General features: G+C 36.6%; 1 protein-coding gene across 1 annotated transcript in view; it reads right to left on the bottom strand.

Moving 5' to 3' along the window:
* LOC140158651 (gamma-adducin-like) overlaps nucleotides 1–24,037 on the bottom strand; it is a 92,267-nt gene extending 68,230 nt beyond the window's left edge. Inside the window, 2 exon segments of the mRNA XM_072181823.1 lie at nucleotides 2,780–3,009; nucleotides 23,904–24,037. Of these exon segments, the coding sequence (XP_072037924.1) occupies nucleotides 2,780–2,986 (207 nt within the window). The 5' untranslated portion in view covers nucleotides 2,987–3,009; nucleotides 23,904–24,037.
* Nucleotides 24,038–25,028: the final 991 nt, after the last annotated feature.

The following is a 25,028-nucleotide window of genomic DNA, read 5'->3' as shown; positions in this document are numbered from 1 at the left end:
GTTTTATTGATGATATTAACAGAGAAATCATCGAAGTTTTTGTAAGGCTTAGTGACAATGATTAACTGACATTTCCCCGTGAAATAATCGTGAATTATACGGTCTTTAGCTTCTTTTCGTTGTTGAAAGGGATTCAATCATGTTTCACCGTTGTTCATCACAGATTAACAACTCGCGTCCGGCGCGTCTGCATGGTTTACTTCGCGAAGGCGGGCAGCTAAAGCTGCCCTCGCGAAGTAAACCACGCAGACGACGCGCCGCATCGTTGTTAAACGGTGATGAACAACGGTGAAACATGATTGAATCCCTAAATCTTTCTTCTGGGGACACTGTTTGAACGTCATCATTTTAGACTGATCAGATCAGGGGTGTAATTTTTGGTGTGAAAAAATAAGCACTTTTGAAAGTAATGAAAGAAACAAGCACAGGAGGAAAACAAAAATTTTGTAAGCCAAAAAAAAAATGCAAGAAAACCCTGACAGGACAAAAACCACAAAAAGGAGAACTTTCCACCAAGAACTCCACCAGGCTTAATTCATATTATTAAAAATTGTATTGATCTCTAATTTTAGGGTATTTTTGACAAGTCTTATTAAGTTGCTACTTGATGTGTTGTAGCTATGGTTGTTTAATATTTTCATATCTTGAAATTCATGTGGTTGATTAAGTTGAAATTATGGAATTATGAAATATCGTTATATAGATCCTAACCCTGAGAGGCAATACATGATTTTAAATAAAATTACACTTGCCAAATGGAAAACATGATACTGAAAGAGAAGGATTGTACCAACATCAGCAAGTAAGTGAATTTTTTCAAGAAAATGTGTTACAACATGTTAATTTGCTTTTAAAAATGTTCGACTGAATTAAAAATAACACTGATATTGTAATTTAACTTTGGTAAATCTTGCTGTGTACCACCCTGAATCCACAAGAAAATCAATCTTGATGGAGCACATAGCAGGTCTGGAAAAATTAGTTGGTGCTACATGATGGGTGAAAAGCAATAGCGGTCAACTGCCTAGCTCAACTGCCTACATGTAGCTTGACGTGCATTAGAAACCTGTATCATGATCTATCATCTATGTAAATCAGTACTGTAGGTGAAAGAATGCACCCAAGTTTGAATACATTGTATGAGACCAATAATTGCATGAGTACCAAAATTTATTCTGTCTACTTGTCATCCTGCACCTGACCTATGTAGTTATTTCTCATGTGCCTGTACTAAACTATTACCAAAGGAAATAAGTGCTCATCACCTGCAGGGTAAATTGATAAATTCCCCATTTTGCAGTTTGGTTCTAGATGCAAAGGTCACTAAATATTGCTTGTTTACACATGTTTGCTTTTCTATAAGTAGGGCTACAAAAAACAAAATAGACCTGTACTGAAAAGGGCGTGGCTCAATGTAGCAATCTGCCAAAGCATCTCCTAAGATACATACAATGTACTATCTACTCAAGATAGACATAGCAACTTGTTTATATATATTTCCTAAATAAACATGACCTTTAGTGGTTGCTTTTAATTTCGTACTAAGTGACATTAGTTAAAATAAACTTTTCTATGATTGAGAATTTGAATTCTGACCAGACAAGATGAGGTAACGAACAGGAACTTAAAAATAGAATTATTGCGCTATTCATCACTTTAGAATTGCCACTTCTTTTACAGATTCAACACAAGTACCTCTAGGCAACATAGAATAAATTAGCATAAGTGCCATTCATGTGTTCGTGCATGAGCGTAACACACAAAACGAATACTGCATTCCCTGTAATTAAACATTTTCATCATGCCACGAAAGGGGTGCACAATTAAGCAACATAAAAGGTGTTGTTTAGGACTTTTCTGCCATGCTTCGTTTAAATTTTCACAGTTTACAACAAGACACTAAGTGCCAATTTTAATAGCAAGACCCTAAAACTCAAAAAATTTCAAGACTACATAGTACAGTATATTTGTTTGCCTTTTAAGTCAAGAAGATCCCTTGACGTGTATGTATATTCCGCGGACAAACGAAGCTCAATCCTCACATTGATGAGTGTAAGGAAATGTCAATTGTATAATACAGGAATGGCAAGAAAAGTGATGTACATGTACCTGCACTCAACATCAGTCAATTTATTAATGGATTATGAAATATACCGAGCTCAGTGAGCTGGGCACAATTCATAACCTCATATTGAAGATACTCAACCATATTAATTCTGACACCAAATAATATAATGACAGTCTTGAGTTTGCCAAATTTCCTCTCATGTTTTATCTGCAGACACTGATACAATTTTCCTTAACACTTGACCAAGTGCATTAAATCCAACTGCTCATCATAGGCATCAGCATCCCAACAATCACTTTCTAGCTGAAACAAAGGATTATCTTAGTCACTACTATCCAACTGAAATGACATGATTATAATCACTCATTATGAACTATTTCCATTATTTTTCATGGACCCTCAAACATGGAGGGCCATATTCTAATACCGCATACAAAGACTTGCAATAGGTTGACATCTTTCAGCACAATTCAATTTTTTTCCCTTTCCTATGGTAGGTTTGCCAAAACAATATGATGGATGCTTTGAAAGCAAGCAAGGTATGACAGTTTGTACCATAAACAAGTAAAAGAAGTCAACAAAATGGCTGCATGCCTTACACAATGTATATGGCGCAGTGTGGATTTACAACAAAATATTCTCTCCTTGAAGTTCCTTGGTGAAATTTATCATGTCAATATCAAAGTTGCACCTGCAGTGACATACTCTTACCTTTAATTGTGTTTCAATAATAGCTTCCAACTCCTCACGGAAAGCTTGACTGTTAAGAATCAAAGAGACTCTTTTAGATCTTTCCATGTCTTTCATGTCTGCCTTGATATTTGCTGGTCGTCTTAAATCCTTCTCATATTCCGGATCGTCTGGGTTGACTGTGTCAATGTATCTTTCCTTCTGCTCGGCCTCAACGTTATCCGCCATTTTGGAGACTTACTGCTTGGATTCTGTTGGCATCAACAAACATAAACAAAGAAAATGGATAATTGTTATTTGGATATTGCATCATAAGCCCAACATACTACTACTCTACCAAGAAGTTGATATTTAGTGGGTTTTTTTTTTAAAGTTTCACACAGTCACACCTTCTACAAACTTGGATCCATACTCCTTACTGTTTTTAAATTTCAAGAGCAAATTGCCATGGATGTCATGATTACTAAAAGCGTTGTTTTATTTACAGGGTAAACAAACACAGCATTCCAACAGAAACCAAGTACATCTGTTCCAGTGAGTATTTAGGGTTCTTGTTTTTGCGTGCCTGTGCATCTATGACATGATAGTTCCTGTCTGGATGTCAGAAATAAAACCTTAAGCTTACCTAATGCACCTGGTAAGAAAAGAATGGACGCTGAGAAATTGAAAGTTTACGTCTAACAAATCTGATCAAAGAAACTGCATATTATGAGATATCAACCAGCCTTAAAACAATTTGCACATGGTGGTCCGATGAATTACACACTTATCAGTTTGTACATTTGTGTAACAGCTTGTAATCTTCAAATTCAAAAGAACATTTTAATTATGACCATCAAAATTTGAAAAAAAAAAGAAGAATGACACACAGATGAAATGTGCATAGATACAGAGCCAAGTCATCATACATGCATAATTAGCATGAATGCACTTTTTTCTATCAACGCTGTGTTCACTGTGTTCAGCAATGGAATAGTTTGTCATCTAAAATTATTGACCACTTGATACCCACAAGCAGAATTGGCTGGTCAGCTAATTATGTAATTTTACCAATGAAACCAAAATGGATGAGCACACAATTATAATTCAGGCAATCCAAGACATGACCTTACACAGGAAGTGTAGATTTCAAATGGAGTCACCCAAATCAGGTAGCCCCATTTGAAATTCACACTCCCTATGTGGAAGATTAAGGTCATTGTCTTCCATAGGGGGTGTATGGATTTTTAACCAGAATAACCCAAATGAGGCAGTCTTTGCTAATCTGTTGAAAAATATTTGATTCTTAATTCAAACTAATAACTAGGAAGCTAGCATATAAATTCCATCTGATTTCAAATGCAAATTCTCAGGGTCACAGAAAAAACAGCAGGTATGAGAAAAGGTATCGTGAAAAGGGGGACAAGGAAAACGAAGAAGAAATGCAATCATAACAAGGCGGTTCTCGAACCACGAGTCTCGCCTGCTTTTGCGACCGCCTGCTTTTGCGATTACTTTTGGTAGAGGTAAATGAATTTGGCGGTTATCGGCTGGGCACGATTATCTGGCTGATGGTGACTGTACCCACGAAGTGTCATGCCCATGCAACAGTTTTTACTAATTTGACCTCAGATGACTCCTGGTGGCCTCAAAATGACCTTCAGAAAATTTGGTTTTAAATGTTGACTGTATGCACCAAGTTTCATGCCCACACGACAGATTTTACTAATATGACCTCAGATGACCCCTAGTGACCCCGAAATGACCTTCCAAAAATGTGGCTCTAAATGTTGACTGTACCCACCAAGTTTCATGCCCATACAACAGTTTTTACTAATTTGACCTCAGATGACCCCTGGTGACCCCAAAACGACCTTCCAAAAATTTGGCTTCAAATGTTGATTGCACCCACCAAGTTTCATGCCCATCCAACAGTTGTTACTAATTTTACCTCAGATGACCCCTGGTGACCTCGAAATGACCTTCCAAAAATTTGACTTAAAATGTTGACTGCACCCACCAAGTTTCATGCCCATCCGACTCTTTTTACTAATTTGACCTCAAATGACCCCTGGTGACCTCGAAATGACCTTCCACAAATTTGGCTTTAAATGTTGACTGTCCCTACCAAGTTTCATGCCCATACAACTGTTTTTACTCATTTGACCTCGAAATGACCTTCCAAAAATTTGGCTTTAAATGTTGACTGTACCCAACAAGTTTCATGCCCATCCGACAGTTTTTACTCATTTGACCTCAGATGACCCCTGGTGACCTCGAAATGACCTTCCAAAAATTTGGCTTTTAATGTTGACTGTACCCACCAAGTTTCATGCCCATCCGACAGTTTTTACTAATTTGACCTCAGATGACCTCTGGTGACCTCGAAATGACCTTCCAAAAATTTGGCTTTAAATATTGACTGCACCCACCAAGTTTCATGGCCATACGACAGTTTTTACTAATTTGACCTCAGATGACCCCTAGATGACCTGTGACCTCGACTCACTAACCAATACAAACTGGTTCTGTCTCGGGTCAAGATGCACCCACCCACCAAGTTTGAGGAACGTGCGACTCCTAGTCTCCGAGAAAATAGGCGGAAAGCAAACTTTAACCAAAACTTTAACCAAATTTGTCACATACACACACACGCCCCACACACAGGGTGTCCCAGAAAAAATTACCGTGCGAATGAATTTGGACGTAAGTCGAGAAATAGACATCAAAATCCAAAACTCTAAACATCAGCGTGTAGCTCATCTTATACGCTAATTTTACTGGAATCGGTTGACTGATTGCGAAGATATGAGCGAATACATAACGTATACCTCCATTAATATTTATATATATATTCACTTCATTCCAAGTTTGAAAGAAAGACCATTCAACACCATGCGCACTAGTGGTTAACACTGTCATTTGGGCTTCATATTTTGTTCGATGAAATCCTTTTCGTTCTTTTTAAACAATCTGTTTCTTTCAAAACATCTGATTAGGTTTTGTTCAAATTTGAAAACCTGCACGATATTGAAAATGAAAGCGTGCATGTAACATGATGGTCGGTACTTGTAAATATCTTTTTTTCGTTAATGTTGATATAAATGTTGCATAAAGAATTATTGTAAAAAGAATTCCAGCTGGCTTACAAAATTTCTCACACACATTAATGATTTTGGAACATTTCCAAGAAATTGTAATGCAAAACATTAATGTTGTATAGTATCAAAAATCACACGTAAAACTGTAAGCAGTTGATCATTGTCATTCTTGGCTCAAATGTTCTTTGAAAAGTTAAAAATATAACATATTTGCACAACATAAAGAATTGAAGATGGAAAGCTTCCAATTGCAGAAATCGAAGTTTTCTCGGACAAACTGTTATTTATCTTCAGTGAAGCATGGAAAACATAACACCGTCGGATTATAAAATAGATAATGTGGACTAAATTTAATGTGGTACACAAACTTTAGGAAGCGGTGAGCGAATATGAAAAAGCGCCTGTTGATCAAACTTGGAATGAACTGCATTGATGCGCGCATTATGTAATCGTTAATTTCTTCGCAACCAGTCAACCGAATCAAATAAAATTTTCGTATGTGATGCACAATAAAATAGGCTATGCGCCACATTTTAAAGTGTTTAATTCTGATGTCTATTTCTCGACTTACACTCAATTTTATTCACTCTGTAATTTTTTCTGGGACACCCTGTACATACGGAAAAGTGATAGTCTCCTGCCTTATCAGGCGAGACAAAAATCAGTATAAACGTGAATCTGATTCAAATTCAGGCAAAATAAAAACATGAACTAGCAAGTTAATCATGGGGCCAGCCATGTACACATTTGTACAATGTGTCTTTGCACATTATACAGAAATGTTCATTCAGCACTTCATGCTCCCAGATATACATGTAAGATATAATTTTTTGGTCTGCAAATGGCAATTTTGAAATAATATAAAGTGTCTTAAATTTTTTAGTTATGTAGCATTATGTGGTGTGTGACACCAGCACAATACTACAGCTTAACTTTGTAAGAACAAAAATTCAATTTGACAAAACTGGGAAATGTGCTTTTCAATATGGTATCATGGTAATATCAATGCACACACGAACCACTCTTACTAGCTAGAGGGTGCATAGATTATTTTTAGCTGAATACGATATTAATTTTCCCATATACTAAATAACAAGCTTTGGAATTTTTTTCTCACAAATAGCAATATTAATCCTGATGCTGTGCTGTCTTATAATGTAATGGTAGTGGTTGTACAACAAGCCTGTCATTTTGCAGTCTGGCTAGATAAATGAAATTTCTCAAGTGCATCTCAAGAAATGCAAATATTTATTTCATCCCCATGATTCCTATGCACACACAGATGTCAGCTTAAATAAATTGTCAATGTTTTTCCTTCAGGGAAGTTCAGGCAATTGGTACTATTCATATAGAACTCATCTGGTATGATATCAGGTATGCATCGTTAACTGCCCTTTAATTAATCCCTTGCTCACCATGGTATCAAGTGTGGATCATCTGCTTGGATGACTCCACCTTGCAAATAAGATGCTAGCTGCTAGTCCGGCCACACAACCATACCTTCCTTGTTATAACCATGAAATTGATGTCTAGAAGATCATGAATATGGCATATCAAAACTAATAATAAATTGGTCAATCATATTGCGACAGACATAATTTTGAGCGTTGAAGATGGTATAATTATGCCAAATCAATAGCCATCCAGCTCTGTTGCAATAAGGTTGTCATTATTAAATGTTTTAAACAGTCACAAAATTTTAATTTTTTTAAAATCAACCACAAATGATTGCAGCACTTGGCTCTAGGTCAGGGACTCTCCAATTCTTTGGAAAAAATAATAAAAATCACACACACACAAAAATAATAGTTCAATTTTTTTTAAGAGCCAAAATATGTGATTTGCACAGCAAATAACGTAAAATGTTTGTGTATAGCAGCCCTAGAATAAGTATAATAACATTTAGGTTTAATAATATTGATCCTCGGAGGATAGTTTAAATGTTTAGAGCATTTAACAGAAATCGACAGCCTTATTAAGTCCGATTCTTACTCCACATCGCAGCGCGATGCGATCCTTTTAAAACATTGCAGCATTGTGCGATGAAATTAAAATGTACATTTTTATTTCATCGCGTGATGTTGCGATGTTTTAAAAGCACATGTGGGGTGTGCATCTCCTTTTATAAAGTTGAACAAAGTCCAACTCCATCGCGGACCCAAATTTTCCACAGTGCGATGAGAATTTTAACCGCCGAGCTCGTAAAAACCTGGCTCAGATTTCAGTTTTTATAGCATCGCATCGCGCTGCGATGTGGAGTAAACTAAGAACCGGACTTTATGCAACATTTGACATTGCCCACTGAAATAGATACAACCAAGGACAATGCTGTTAGGCCCTAGACCATGCTGATAGTAACAGTTCAATTGCCATGCTGCCCGTAAACACAACAGTAACTGCATTGATGTCCTTACTTGCGACTTACTAGTAGCGCCCTGGGTTCTCAACTTTATTCGCAATATATATGATTGAGGGCGTGCCAACAATGAGGCTGTGGATCACGAAATATTAATATAAATGGTGTAATACATAGGGCCTAAATTAATGCAAGCATGGCGAGCAGGAAAATTGGCATATTGTAGCTACAACTCGCAAGATGTTTTTGCTGCCACATTCATAGTGCTGGTACACCATTGCATTGTGAAACTGATCCTCACTGGCTATTGATGTTCCATCACTTAGGCAATTTGACCATCAATTGTTATACACGTCTGTAATAATGCTTACAGCTGCAATGTCAATGCCATCAATTACAGGTGTGACATCATACACACTCCAGAGTATACTTTCCCCAGTACTCCAGGACAGCTCCCATTAAGGGGAGGGGGGGGGGCACACATTTTCTACACCAAATATATTACATCAAATATTTCCTTCAATCAGAGACTTGGCACACAGTTGCTACTAATCACCCCTCCCTTCCAATAGTCATATTACAAGAATTATACCTGTTCTATGATGGACAAGAATTCAAAAGGATGCAGTATTATTACAGAACTTGCATTAACAGTAGCTCCGTCACAATATCTAGAGGCGAAACGTCTGTCCCATTGATGTAAAAAGATGCAAATTGTATCATCAAGAATACAACATAGAACTAGAGCAACTGTGCCCTTTGCAAGGGCACGAGGTAAGTTAGGCGGATGACTGTGACGATCTGATCAAGCAGCAATACTGTGCTGGATAGTATTAATTTTAATAAGACTGTTTCATTAATTATCGTTTTAATATGATGATGATGATGATGGTGTGAGCCGTCGTATCCGACAGATCTCCTTTCTCTCAAAGCTGGTTGAGGGTTCGATGTTTTCTGCGGTGGCTGACCAATCCTGTTTTAATATAGGGCTTACCTTGATCGTGGAAAGCTGGCATTTTGAAATCTTGACCTTTGACCTCTGTATGACCCCCTTAATGACCTTAAATTAATTTTAAAACATGTTAAGAATGTCATAAGGATCATTGCATTTAAATTTCAGCTCAATTAAAGCATTTTGAAAACTTGACCTTTGACCCCTTTATTGCCCCTTAACGACCTTAAATGAATTTTAAAATATTTTCCAAGATGTATAGAATGTCATAAGGATCGTTGCATATAAATTTCAGCTCAATTGGAGCATTTTGGACAACTTGACCTTTGACACCTTTATGACCCCTTAATGACCTTAAATGAATCTAAAAATATTTTTTAAATGTTTAGAATGTCATAAGGGTCATTGCATTTACATTTCAGCTCAATCGGAGTATTTTCGGTTTAAATGACCTATTTTGACCCCTGGATGACCTCTGACGTTAAACAAATCCATAACCTTTGTAGCCAGCTACCCAATACTGCTTGTGACTGAGTTTGGTCGAAATCCGATCAAGGATGTTGAAGAAGTAGCAAATTGTGAGAAAGAAGAAGAAGAAGAAACAAAGAAATGGCAAGAAAGAAATAAGTTAGGCTGCACGCCTAACTTAATGATCCTGTCTTTGATGAAAAGTATTTCCTTTTACTACCATATATACCTATACAGTAAATAAACTTGCATACAAATACAACAAACATATATATCCTACACTGTCTAGCCGGTGGACAGTCAAACCTACAGACAGACGCAATCCGATGCATGCCGCATAAATACAATTTAGGTTTGTGTTCTGTACAAACAGCTGCATGCATGCATACACGCTGGAAAGGGATGAGTCATTTTTGTCACTGCTTTTTATTTTTTCCATCACTGAACCTCTTGACATACGTGTCGCATATTTTTACATCTCCTGATCAACTGGTGTTAATTCAATCTGCATTGTATCAGCCATGTAAAAGCAAATTTATCTGCATTTATCAAAATGGTTTCAGTACTTTTCTTGATCAATTTGCTTACCAAATTTTGCTGTACAAATAGATGATTGAGAAGAATCTCTGGATGTACTAGTATTTAGTCTCTCCTATTCCAGACCTGCCTCGGGCAATTAGATTGTTGTTGCCAGAACCCGTTTGTGACTCATCAACTTCGCATTCAGAATCATTGAATAATTATTATTACGGTATTACCCAACATTCCTCAGATCCAAAATGGCTATTCCATGTGTAGGCCTACATGGAAATTGTGCTATAATGTAGCACTTGACATATCACATACTGTATCTAGAAAAACTGACCTGAGCTTTAACAAAATTTCCATCAACTTCAAGCAACATTTAAAAATACTGTGTATACTATAAGTATACAAATTTCTCTCACTCTCGTTTTACAAAGCCTGGGTATTTTGTGACTTTAGCATGCCTTTTCGGTTCAATACTGGATAACAAAAAAAATGCCCATTTCTAAACTTTCAGTTGATTTGATCATAGAATTTGCAAATTACGCTTATTTATGTATTACACCACCCCCACGTCCAATATCTTTGTCAAATGGCCGAATCTACAAGAAAGTTTAATGCAAACATTTAATGCAATCCTAAGTTTCTGATGGCATAAAAATCCATTTTTTGGAGTAAGTTGGAAGGATGAGGCTGTGGATCACAAAGTGCCCCCTTAGAATTACTTCAATATTTTTTCTACTTTCTTATGATCCCATTACCTTTGACATCAAATTATTCAAATCTATGACATGCAGGCCCTACTCATTAACAAGACTCAAGTTTGGAGAAATCAAATTTATATTATTGAACGAGCAATAATCTGACATGTCCTGAAACATCAACAATACAGACAGAACTTGCTGTCTTAATAAGGCCAAGTAAATAAAAGAACATGTTTTTCGTCTCCTTCCGCTTCCTTTTTTGAAGATTTTGCATTTTTATTTTTATTTTGCAATTGATCTTTCTGTCATAACTTTTTGTAAAGATACTAGAGAAGTTGCAACTTCTATAAGCCTTTACAATTTGGTGTTTTGTGATGACCAGAGGGGTTGACATCTCAAAACAGCAAAATAAAAAGAGCCGCTTCATGTTTTTCAGCTTCTAATCTTTATGCTATAAAAAGGATAAAAAGCATCTAAATAGGGCAATTTAGAGCATTTTTTCAATAAAAAATAAAAAGCCCTCTTCCTCCTATTTTTCCAAAACCTGGACGATAAACATTAACATGTTTTATTTTTTACTTCAAATGCCTAAATTCTCAGGCATATGAAGCATTAACTTTGTGTCATGTACTTAAACCAATTTCCCATGCTATGCTCTGACCTGATAGGGTCACCCAATTCTATCTCTGATGTTTACTTCTGATTAGATCCAACATGGCATCAAATGTCACTGAAGTAGTCACACATATGGCCAATTATATGGCTTCATAACAAATGTTCACACAGTCCATAGACTGTAATGTAGCCGTCAAAGGGAATCTTGACCCTACCCTCCTCAAGACTTCACCATGTCATTGGTGAAAATGCGTCTAATCTTTAACTTACTGGACAAAACCATAGGGTGAATCTTGACCCAATGAGTTTTCAGATGCTGTGAATCTTCAACCAAACATATGATTGCAAAAGTGAATCTTTGACTAATCTTTACCCTCGTGTGGAATGTTATGTATGCTTTTACATAAAACCAGCATTCACAGATCAGGTGAATCTTGACCTAATAATCTTTTTCTTGTGGTGAATCTTGAACTAATATTTTTGGACAGAAGGTGAATCTTTGCCTAAAAATAATTTTTGAAGGGTGAATCAAGGTGAACCCCTTGAGGAGGGTAGGTTCAAGACTCCCTTTGACGGCTGCATAAAGATGTCTACATGTATGCACACACAGACTAAATTCTGCTGTGCCTGCTGTTATCACATTCCTAACACAGACCCCAAATGATGTAGTCCTACCAACTGGACCATAACATCCATGACTGATCAGATGACATTTCCCATCATCATCCAGATATCATCCACCTCCTCCTCCTCATCAGTAATGACTATATTTCATGGCCTAACCTTTTATTTTATCATCATTCTTGTAGAGCTCTCCCTACTTGGTGCTGCCCTGGATGCCCTTTTGACCTGGACAGCTCATTGTCATACCAGGCATTTGCCATTCTGTTTTGAATATATCATTTTATTCAGATTGTTATTTTTTTTAAACAAAAATGAAAACATTTGATTTTTACAAGATGCATGATTTAAAAATGTAAGTAAAAGTGATCAATATTTTGTAGGGCCTACTTTTTTTTTAATTTGAAGTTATTTATTTTTTAAGTTTTAATGGAGTGTTCCTGGACCTAGAGCTACATGTAAATGCTAGGATCATTCATGGTTGATTTTTTTTAATTGTTTGTGTTTTTAATATATGCAAAGTTGTAATTTTCACCAAGATACATACATTATAGGTCCTATAGGCCTACAAATAACCAAAAATTTTGGTGGATGACCAGATTTTATGGTATGGTACTAAAAAGTAATCCTGTGGATGGCCAGATTTTTTTCCATAAAATTGAACACCGTCCTTCGCTCCTGTATTCATTATACCCCAGGCCCTGGCTCTCAGCAGCCATGAGGCCTGTACGTAGGCCCTAGCCCGGGGGCCCTAGTACATCTGATCTCATACATTTATAGGACCACCTAAAACGCTATAACATTTGGCCTTCTGTTTGGTTACCAATCTGGATCAAAACCAAAACATAAATAATAATTACCAGTGTTCGAATTTGGGAAAAATAAATGGTTGTCCCACGGACAACCAGATTACAATTTCTGGTTGTCCGTCTAAGTTTTTGGTTGTCCGTAGGCCTACAAATGTGACTTTTGGCTAGATTTATGGTTGTCCGGCGGACAACCGAATCAATATTTTTGGTTGTCCGGCGACTTTTTTAGTTGTCCCGGGCAACCGGACAACCAAAATTTCGAACGCTGATAATTACCCAGTTCACAGACAGACACCAATGTAAAAAAACGTAATGTTACAATTGCATTAATATTGTATTACACTTTCCAACCCAAGTATTATTTGCATCCAAATGAATACTGCTGAGCATGAAATGTTCGTGTGCATGAAAATTTTGCATATTTTGCAAGTGACATGGATTCGTGAAATTTTCAGGCTCGCAAATATTGAATTTTTCTGTAGGCCTTTATAACTCTAAGAAAATATGAATTTTGCAAAAATTACATGTTGCAAAAATGATGGTTCTCTCCAAATCCTGAAAATCTTGTGCCCCAAATTATATTGTGCTTTACAATATTGCTGAGAGCAAAGCTGCTTGCACTATGGCGCCTTCTACAAGGCGGATCACATGAAAGCACAAACTTCTATTTGAAGAAAAATAGGTCATGGTATTCAATTGCAAGGTCAGTCAGAACCAGGTACATTTAACGCGGCTGTATACTCTAGACATTGTTTCTTTCGCAAAATTGAACTTTTTTGAAATGTATTTACTTAGTTATGTTTTTTATAAATACAAGGAAAGAAAATCCAGATTTGTTAACTCCAACTGCTCTATTTTATGGATTTTATTTCAATATTTCACTTGCTTCCGCAATGTAAAAGGAAAGAAAATCTTTATTGTACCATCGGGGTATACGCTGGCGCAACGCATCGCGTTTGTAGACGCGCAATTTGTTAACGCACAGATACGCTACGCAAACGCACCGCTTATCTGCATGCGCGGCGCATCTTATGGAGCACCACGGAAGCACTGATTTCATACAAACCTGGCGGTCAAATGGCTCCGTTTTTAGCTGATAAAATGTGATTTTTTCAAGTTCTTTCCCCGATTTAAACATCAAGATATGAATAGATTTCGCCTAAACTTCTCATGGGGCTGTTGGTTTACCCGATGTTCACGTAATGTAAGGTAGAAAAACGAAAACTGCCGCATTCTCCTGTGAGCTTCGATCAAAGTGCAAAATGTGACCACTTTAAACTTCAACGGCCTCTATTTCAATGTTCATTTTCTCGGTAAAATGACGATTTAGGTACACGATAACTCAATAAATACAGCATCTGTAGGTAAGCAATTATGCTCATCATAAAAAGCATGATCGACTTAAGAAACGGTTTTCTCATTTTTTTTTTTATTTTGGTCTATTTCCGATTTTAGGCATCATTTTGTGCAAATAGGCGTTTGTGAATTTAAAAAGTTCATTTTGATGCCTTATATGGTCAATATCTCAAAAAATAAGGCCAATATCAAAAAACTAAAAAAACCGTTTTTGGAATGGTGTCTCAAGATTAAGAAAAAAACAAAACAAAAATTTTTGGAAAGAGTGTTTTTTTGTTATGATGTACCGAACAAAAATTGCCAAAAACTCACTTTTTTGTGATTTTCTTCATAATTGTTGTTTTTACACCAAATCTGTATTTATATTAAGATTCATTGATGTATTGCCTTTATAAAAATGTATACTTTTATATGTCTTGCGTGAATAATTACAAAGTTATGGCACTTTTACTACATGCATGTCTGAGAGTACACAGCTGCCTTAAATACTGTAATACATGTAGGTACCAGTACCACACAACAAATCGTAAACAAATCCACTAAAAATAACCAACGCATACAATAATAATTCAAAATTATCTAAGGCCGAACAAAAAAGTTTGTCTCAAAGCTTGCATGTCCGCATTTGTAACATCACGCTCATGAAAAAAAGAAATTTATGCAGATTTTTTTTTCCCTGAATAATTCGGCGAAAATCAGATTTATTTTTCTAAAAAACCCAATAAAAATAGTTTAAAATACCAAGTCAGGAATGAAACAAAAATCACATTTCGCATAAATTGTTTTCAAACCATTCCCGTCATTTTTCGTGTTGTACCTCTGATTCCGTGATTTTTTTTGTATTCCATAAAACGGAAAACTTTGGACTCTATTCATAACCTCATTAATATATGTGATACATAGGCCTACATGTACATGTATGCGATCCAATCAATCATATTTATTTTGTAAAACACAATTTTTTATTTTTGAGGAAAATTGTGTGATATTTTGTAAAGTGAAGAGATCAAAGTGACAGTTATGAATGAGGTTAATAACTTTGCATCTGTAATATGTCGGTCATTGTGAAAAATCTAAACATTGTGCCTTTGGAACCAAGGAATATCCCAAGGATATTCTTTGGTTCCAAAGGGCTTAGGCACAATGTTTAGATTTTTCACAATGCCTGACATATATACCGATGCGCAGTTATTAACCTCTAAGTAAAAACCAATCAATCAGATTATTAAGTTATTAATATCATAATAAAGGTGTAATCACTTTTTGGAATGCATGTAAGAGATTCATAATATGTCCATTGCCAGGAAAAGAGATTCCAGAAAATCTGTAAAATAGGTCAACCATGTAAGTGACTGAAATAATCAAACCTTTGGACTCTTCACAATTTCCTGATTTTATCCCAGGTAATTTAGGTCTAGAAGTCAAAGCTTTGGTTGTATTATTAGGAAACAACAAACAATAGCTGACAATCAGCATAAATCAGTGGACCTTGATATTTTATTGTCCACTGCAAATTAAATCTATTCATGCTATTATCTTTTTACGGTTTCCTTTAAAAAATAAAAGTACCTGTAAAAATTAAATTCATAGTTCTGTGCTACACCACAGTACTACATTTATACTAATAATTTAGTGATATTCCGAACTGTTCCTGAATACAAACAATGGTTGAAATTGATTTTGAGGTTTCAGAATTGTTTGATACAATGTCACAACACATTAGGTCCATCTATCCAGTAAGCAAATTTGGATCACAAACCCTTTAACCCTAACACGCCCAGGTACTACAAACTACTACTTGATATATATGCGCTGTTCGTGCGTGCATCCCAAGTGGTGTGATGACGCAATCGCCCTAACTTGCCCCCAAGTGATATTTAGGCATGGTTTCGCTGGCCAACAAGACCTGTGGCAAAGTCTCGCCGACATTGTGCTTAGCATGCGAGGGGTCTCGGGTTTGAATCCCACCGAGAGCAAACAACTTCTTTCCTTCTTTTCTCTCTTTATTCCTTCCTTCTTTCCCTTTCCGTCGCCAAAAAGCCCCTGGGTCGTTAGGGTTAGTTGACCACTATCGAAACTGAAAATATAGGCTTAATTAACCCTAACACGCCCAGGTACTACAAAATACTACTTGATGCACTGTTCGTGCGTGCATCCCACATGGTGTGATGACGCAATTGACCTAAGTGATATAGGCCTATAGTATAGGCACGGTTTCGCTGGCCAATGCGTGTTGGTCATATAATGTAAGGCAGAAAAATAATGAATAACGAAAAAGTTACCTCACTTGTTTTCAGAAATTATGTGACGAGAAACTCAAAATTGACTGTTAGTGGCCTTAAAAGAGAAATTATTGCAGGGAATATAGATTCAACATTATAATCATAACATCAAGTCAATAATGTAGAATTTCATATAAACAACAAAATGTGCACAAAATGTGTGTATGACCTTAGACTCCCTGAATAATCTCAACTTTTTCCACACTTTATTTTCAACACCTGACATTCAGAGTCCACTCCAAACAAGTATGAGACTGTGCACTAGGCAATCTGCTGAATTCCAATCCCATGACCAGCTTTGAAAAGACACCTGTTACCCAACTCATAACCATGGCAACAACACCAATCATATACATGTAGTTGGACCAAGAATACTTTGGTGGACAAAGCATTTTAAACAAATAAATGGAAATGACCGAACATTCTGCAGACCGTATACGGTACCTATATAATATTACCCATTAGGAGATAAACTACTGGGAACCACACGATCTTGTAAACCATAGCTCCCTATGCTCGCTATTAGTGGGGCATCGCGGTTTGTGACTGCGGTTCGTGTCCCCGTAAATCGCGAGTAGTCTTGTGGCTTGTGTCCCCAAAAATTGTGAGAAATTTTTGAAAAAGGACTAGTATAGATTTGTAGGCCTAGCATGTCTCTAATATCATCATGCTACATTTACTGCCTTTCAAATGGAGGAATTACTATTATTATTCCAGGTCTACAAATACACTTGACCTCAAAATAACTTCATGATTGTAGACATTTTCCCCTCATTTTGATTAAATCTCCCAAAATCTGGGAGCCTGGGAAAGTGCAAAGTGAAAGGAGAGCCTTGTTCACTATTGATTTGATCACACCCTGGAGCAAACTGACACAACCATTGCAGTATTTAACTTACTCAACACTTGGCTGGCAAAGGTACAGTGAGATAATACAGTAGGCATTTCTCAGCTTCAAAGACACAATTTTAACCAATGTTTATTTTAATTCCCTTCTAAGTTCTAATAAATACATTAATCTCAAAATTATTTTAACATAACAAATGTTATAATACTTATTATAGCAAGGCCTAATGTCAAAACTGGTGCAAAGATTATTTTCTATAAAATAAAGGGGCATGGTCCAATTTTCCTCATTCTCTGCTTTCTATGTTTCCAAATTTTGATATAATATTGGATGGCTGAGCATGATACCATAACATATCGGATGAGTCATAAAAATATCGGACGAGCCAACGGCGAGTTCGATATTTATATGACGAATCCGATATGTTATGGTATCATGCGAAATAAGCCATCCAATATTATCATTATTAGGTTTTCTTAACTCCTAATAACCCTGAAAACATGAGTTGTATTGCTCCATTAGAGTTGTCAGGCTCCCAATCACAGTAAATTCACTGAGGACTACAGTCCCAAATGTTGGTGACAATCATAGACTCTGAAGACAGGCTATGGTCTAATGCAACTAACATTCAAATTTCACTTTCAAGAGGAATATCATTTATGGCAGTTTGTGAAAGCAGTCTGATGATACCTAATTTATTTGTTCACACACACAATGGAAATCAGATCAGGAGAGCACAACATTTGATATTACTGTTGATGGTTGAATTGGACATGTATGCCATTTATTTACATAGATTTTGGTGCTCGAAATGTTTTATCTAGATACAAAAATGGCATATATTTACATTGAACTATTCCTTGCACAACATGACAAGACAACCATCTGTACTTGCCAAAACTGAAAACCAAAGACAGCCTACGTAAGTCTGTTACACAGCGATGTGATGATCTACATGTTTAGTTACGCCCAAGACTGATCCTCCACTTACTTTGTATTGGTTGTAATTAACTCAGCTGACATTTTACTGATACATTGAAATTTGAAAACACAACACAGAGACACATTTCAACATCTGTACTTACCTGATGTGGAAGCAAACTACTGGATCCTACAAAGTTGAACAATCAACTATCAAATCCACGATTTATAAAGCTTTAAACAAGTAGGTCTATCAAACCCAGTGATGAGAGCAGTTGTAAACAGCAATCTCTCATGGTTTAATGACCTAATTATCCAATAAGGAAACACACCATTACCAATTACCATTAACTTTAACATCATAAGGTGCTAACAACCCAGTAAGTAGCGGTAATGATATTGCAGTTTATAACAGAATTAGTAACTCGGCCATTATTTGTGTCTTCCTAATAGTCAAATATAAAGGCAAATATGAAAAAACTAAACTTTTACTCAATGTTTACTTTCCATGCTCCATTTAGTTTTTGGTCCAACACTCCATTTTGACATGGCAAAATAAATACTCTGCCTAGTGCCTACATTGAAATACTCTCATAATTATGTCAAGTTTGTCTCAATAATGTTTGCTTTCATTAAATGCTACAAGAATCAGCCACTTTACTATATTTTCTACATTGAATTAGTCTTGCAGCCAATACTAACTGCATACAGGGCATTACTGTCAAGAGTTCCTGCAAACATTTTGGCAAGTTTAATAATCCTTGTAGAATAACTGGAGGTTTTACTTGTTGACATAATACACCAGCTTAAAATTAGAATACCATATTCAGTCAGCATGTTTCTAATTGAGTAAATAGTTGAAAACGTTAATTTGGGGTAATGCGAGGAATATGCGGCCCAGTAGAAACAGATCGGGTAAAGGTGAATGCGGACTTGCGGAGTGATACAAGTGAACCTCATCTTCAAGCGCCTTTTGAATAAGCAATAAGTTGGTAATGTTCGCAGTAGAAATACTTAGGATTTCCAATTGAATGATTGCACCCTGACAGAGTGTGTCTTTTTTTGCGTATAATGCCCAATGTACGCCAGCATGTGCGGCTGTGTGTTAGTGACGCGGAAGTGAATCCAACCATGCCAACGCACTTGTGATTGGTTAGTATTGTATCCAAGGCCGTGCGTTTGCATTGAATTTTGAAATCTGCGATATCTGATCGCAGTTGGGTCATGATGAGTACAGCTGTTGAAACTGCGTTCATTCAATTGGAATTCCTACTGTAGTACATGTATGACGTTTTTGTGGGGGACACCAGAAGTTACTTAAGTTGAAATCAAAATTTTACCTTGAAATTCACAGAAAATATATTTTCTGCACTTCTGCCCACCCCACTAAATATGCATTATGCAAATTAGTGCATTGTTACCCTGTATTTGCAGTGTGTGTAGCAGAAGCGACCCAGTTGACAGCGAGATGGATTTAAAATTTGGGGAATAAAAGCATGGAAATGCAAGGTGTTCAGTATAAACAAGCTCATTGAACTTTACTGACCAGTTTGTAAATAATGGTGACAACTGACATTCATCTACAAGGCCTAGATGTGTATTGTTATGTGTAAGTTTAACCATGCCAAATCCATGGGCTAGAGTCCAAAATAAGCAGGACCTAGGGGTTTTGCCTGATTCAATATAAGAACTGCAACAAAATTGATGATGATCCACCTTTGATCTACACCAAAAGCGGCTCATCCTAATTCTTACATGTATGAACAATTTATTCTGCTTTTAAGAGCTTCTCTCTGACAGTATTTCCAGGATTAAAAGTTGCAGGCGAAACATTTTCATATTATTTACACCCAATATTTTTTGACTATTTAATGCAAACTGCAACTACATCACAAGTATGCATACATCTCTGGAGGCAGACAAAGTTTTTTAACACAGACCTTTTCAGTACGGTAGCTGATCAGAAAGTCTTTGGAAATTAGTTCAGAAATGTTGCGTGCTGTAACAAAAACACCATGACCAATCACATGTTTTAATACATGTATGTTTAACTAATGTGCACATCAAATGAGTCTATCTACAGAGTCATAATAGGTCAAATGGCAGGTGAGGATGTGTGGTAGGCATCAAACCCAATTCTGACAAGATGTACAGCAGGGCTTCTAGCCATTAGTACATCAAGCCAATTAATGTGGCCTGTGGCAGTTTCTAAAAGGGCTGTGTATATCAATTTAGATCAGAAACCATTTAAAACAATAAAACTGTAAAAAAACTGAAGTAAAAATAAATAATAATTTATATGGATTATGTACCTGTATAATGCCCATTATAGACATGCATGCAATGGCTCACAATAGATGAGGGCAAATAAAAGGGCAATTTGCTCCAGGGGATTTGCTCCCAAAAAAGCCATAGAAAATTTAACTTCGGGGGTGATTTTGAATAGAAAGAAGCCCCTCAAAGAAAACTACCGGTATGTGGCTCAATTGGAGATTTAATGTAGGCTGTAGCCCAAAAAGCTATTATATAATGAAAACATATATGACATAGTCAGACGCTCAATACAATTCTTCATCTTGAACACAGTGAACCTATATAATGCATATTCCCCAGTGAATTTTTGTCAACCCTCCTACATTTTGATAAAATGTTTTTAGTAATTAAAAAAAAAACAATTACAAAAAACCTGTATTCCGCATTTCAACTTTGGAAGGGCTTTGAGACAAGCTATTAAATTAAGATTGCATAATGCAACACCAGGACATTAATTAATGGAGCTAGATAGATGGTTTTCAATTAAAGCATAATTAACTGCCAACAGGAAATATCATCAATAACCATACAAACATCTTATAATCTATTCTAATTAGCAGTCATTGATAGTACGACCTAGTAGTCATTTCATAAACACTCTAACCTGTGTAATGAATTTATCAATATCAATATTACTAGGCCTAATTAGGGCAAAATAATTAGCTGTTGGTCCGAGTCGTAGCAACCCTATATCTGGCTCAGTTTCTCACCAAAATTCTGTAACCTGGGAAAAGCATTTTAATGGTTTATTGATGCGCATATATTAATTATTATTCATGTATTGAAAAACATTTACAGTGTGAGTACGGTAGGCCTATCACATTGGCACATTCACAGATTTTGTGGGAGTGGTTTGACTTAAATTTTCAGAATGCCCATAATTATTTTGACTTGTTTATAATTTTATACAGATATGAACGCTGGTACAAAGCAAGGTCATTAATGCATAAAAATGTATGGTGTTGTTCTCCGAATAGGTCGTTTGTATTAAAAGTACGGTTTAGTACCATGGCCCTGATGGGGAAGAACAGTTGCCAAATATGATATACATTGTAGCTCAACTATAAAGCAAATTTATGAAGTTATATTCCTCAAAAATAACATTTTCATTGTGTGTTTCCATAGATTGCAATCAATACATGATCAATATTTTGAAAATATTTCACTGAATAAGACTTAAATTTTATGGTACAATAAATTTCAATAGTTTGCACCCACACAGAACCTGTAATTTTCACAAATATTGCAATGCATGAGTTGGTGACAGATAATCCTCGATAATCACACATATTTACGCCACTCAGTACCAGCCAACTTCAGATTGAACCAAAACATTTAAAAATTATACAATGTACAAAAGATTAATAAAATTATAAAGTTGAAATCGCGTCAGAATCAGTGAGGTGTGACACCATGTAAACATGAACAGGTCTAGACTCTAGTCCCGAAAAAGTTGCTTGAAATGCCTCGAATGACCCGTCGGTTATGTGTTAGCATGGACACAGATTATTCCCTACATCAATTACTTGAGAACTCGAGCTTGAATTTGCACCACGATAGTTACGCATTCGATGCTGCTTTGCTATGGTTTTTCGATCGGACAGCGGTGTAATTTTTGCACGGAGGTTATTTATTCTGGGTGTTTTAATGTTGAAATTATTTTGATGAGTCAACTGTATCTTTTGAGCATGATTTGCCTAATTTGGACAGTCTAAAATTTTGCTGAAGTGTAATTTTACTTGGCAACATTTTTGATGCAATCGCCTGTCGTGTTTACTTCTGAACTTCCATTGCTGTACAGTACGGTGTCATGCTTCAGCGAATCTGACTAGATTTTGAATGCAATGTTCTCTAGCCTAGAATGTGAAGCTATTTGGTGACTGACGGTGAGCAAATTCTTGGCTAGACTTCTCGAGCAATACAGTAATTGTTCCTGAAGACACAGTTCTAAAGCACAAGTCACAAAAAGACATAACTTTATGTAGAATTTTTTAATTTGACGCTGATTTACCGAAATAGTGAAGGAGGAGTTATATAATCTTTCCCCACTTTTATTAGCAATAGCATTTGTGCTACGAGAAAGTTTCGGAGCTTGCATGACCAGTTTTGCATCCAGCTCTTTTACGTCAAAAGAGTGATAAAAACATGAATTTTGGAACAAAATAAAGCTTGTTCAAATTGAGTGAAACTGAAAGGTATGTTTGCATCTATTCTAGCTATTACTAGAATGCAGGTCTGGCAGGGAATGGTTAACTTTTGTATGTCCGGAGTTTTTTCTCTGGTGTATCTATCTGCCTATGCATGTTATGTTTCCATTTGTAAATTCATGTTTAATTGTGCTAGTGTGCGATGCGTAATTCTTCTTTCCCCTGTATATTGATATATTAAGAATAACGATTAAGCATCATTAATTTGATCTCGTGCGCTAGTTGTAATGTTTGAATGTTTCCATGTTCCAGTGTATGATGCGTAAGCCTCTAGGCTACAATGTAGTAATTTCAACCTTGCTTTACAATCTCTTCTGCTTATATAATATAGCCATGATGATAGCTTGGACGGGAGCTCGAATGGTCTAAAAAAGAAAAGATTGATCGCCCCATTTTGTGTTGATAAAAATAATGTAGATTTCTTGTAAAAACGCTTGATCAACATGAAAGTTGTAAAATTAGTCAATAATCCAATATATTGCGAAACTAAATATATTGCCACTATTCATGCTATTGGAGCATAGCAAACAGGCATATGAATATGATCATGGGATTGTACCCCGATTCCTGAACAACAGCTGATCTCTTGGTCTGCGAGGTCCTCTCAACATGATCAAAGCTCTGGAAAAGCATGCCAGCATGCTACGACATGATATATCCATCAGGCTGTGTAGCATTTTGTGTCTGTGATCTCAAAATCAAATTGATAACTTAAGTTTAACACTGCACCAAAGTAGTTAGACTACCATACCAAACAATAAACTATCATGCCTAATAGTAATAAACCATACTGTACCACACATGTGCCAAATATGAGGATTCCCAGGCATTTTGATATAGGCTTTTTATAATGATGAAAAAGGGCGAGGCGTGGGGAATATTTTGAGGGCAGCGTGCGTGTTTCTAGATGGGCGCTGGCTGATGCATCAATGCATGTAGCTCTATGCCCATACGGACACACAAACATACAAATACCCCGCCGTGTAACAAACAAAATATTACCGACAAATTCCAGCCAAGTTTGCCACTTTCTCACATCTCTTCCGACAAATGCGACAACTAGGATACTGTAGTGGAACGGTAACTTACCTAATATATTAATAATCCAATCGAAGCGACAAGAAAACCTCCAAAATTAGCAATTTCTGGCGTTAACCTACTGAAAGTACGATGCCGATTTCAGCAGAGACACTGTCAAGCAGCCAGTCAATGGTGGCTATTTTAACACTTGATCGTACCAGGCCGTTGCAACTCATATGCTAGCGCAATACAAAAAGGTGGCGACAGCGTCGGCTTTCCCTGTGTATTACCCTGCACTAACATGGCGTCCAATGGCGTCTCCCGGGCGGGGCCATTTTGGAAAAGTAAAGAAAAATGCTGCTGCCACCACGATAGTACTAAAATCTACGTAAAAAAATATGCGTAGTGCTGTGGAGACTTAGTTTTACATGACGTCACGAATATGCTAATTAAAGAAAAATGCTGCTGCCATCTACGGCCACATGTTGCAAGCGTGACGATCGCCTGGCCTCACGTCGACGAACGGAGTTTCAATTCCATCGCACTACGTGCTCTATATACTTATTCCATGATCGTACTCCCTTTACATGTCAGCCGCTCCCACCAGACGGAGAGTTTGAAATATCTCACTTTTCCAGATGTGGCCGTTATGAGCAATTATGTTTGTTTCCGAAACGAGATATAATGGGTAAGTTCCTATTTTGATAAAAATTTGAGCTACAGATCTTCAAATTTATCATCAAAACATGTGAAACATGGTATCTGTCATTAAAACAATAACAAAATTCAGAGGGGTGATATTTATTTATGTAACTCACACATCGATCGGAGTCCAACCGCCGGTATCAATTACAACAGATAGATGGCGCTATTATCTAAACAAAGTTAAAAACAAAGAGACCCCTTCAAGAGAGTAGCAGCCCACAACGCACTGAAGGGTCTATTGTTCTATTGTGTCCGATTTGAGCGCTGACATATTGGAAAATGTTGCCAATCAATATTCATAAGAGTGTACATTCAACGTCCAGTTATCGAAATTGGGTGACATGTGTTTGGCAGGTGTGAAATATATCTGACTGGGTGTTTTAAGGCGCAACACTAAATAAGCGTCCCATAGGATAACGTGTGATTTTGGCCTACTTCGAGCGCCATTCCTGGCGTCCCTGCAATACTTGGAAAAATAAATTTGGTATC

Source organism: Amphiura filiformis, chromosome 1, assembly GCF_039555335.1.
Source record: "Amphiura filiformis chromosome 1, Afil_fr2py, whole genome shotgun sequence".
In the NCBI taxonomy this organism is placed as follows: Eukaryota; Metazoa; Echinodermata; class Ophiuroidea; order Amphilepidida; family Amphiuridae; genus Amphiura; species Amphiura filiformis.
This window is presented reverse-complemented; position numbering and strand designations above follow the sequence as displayed.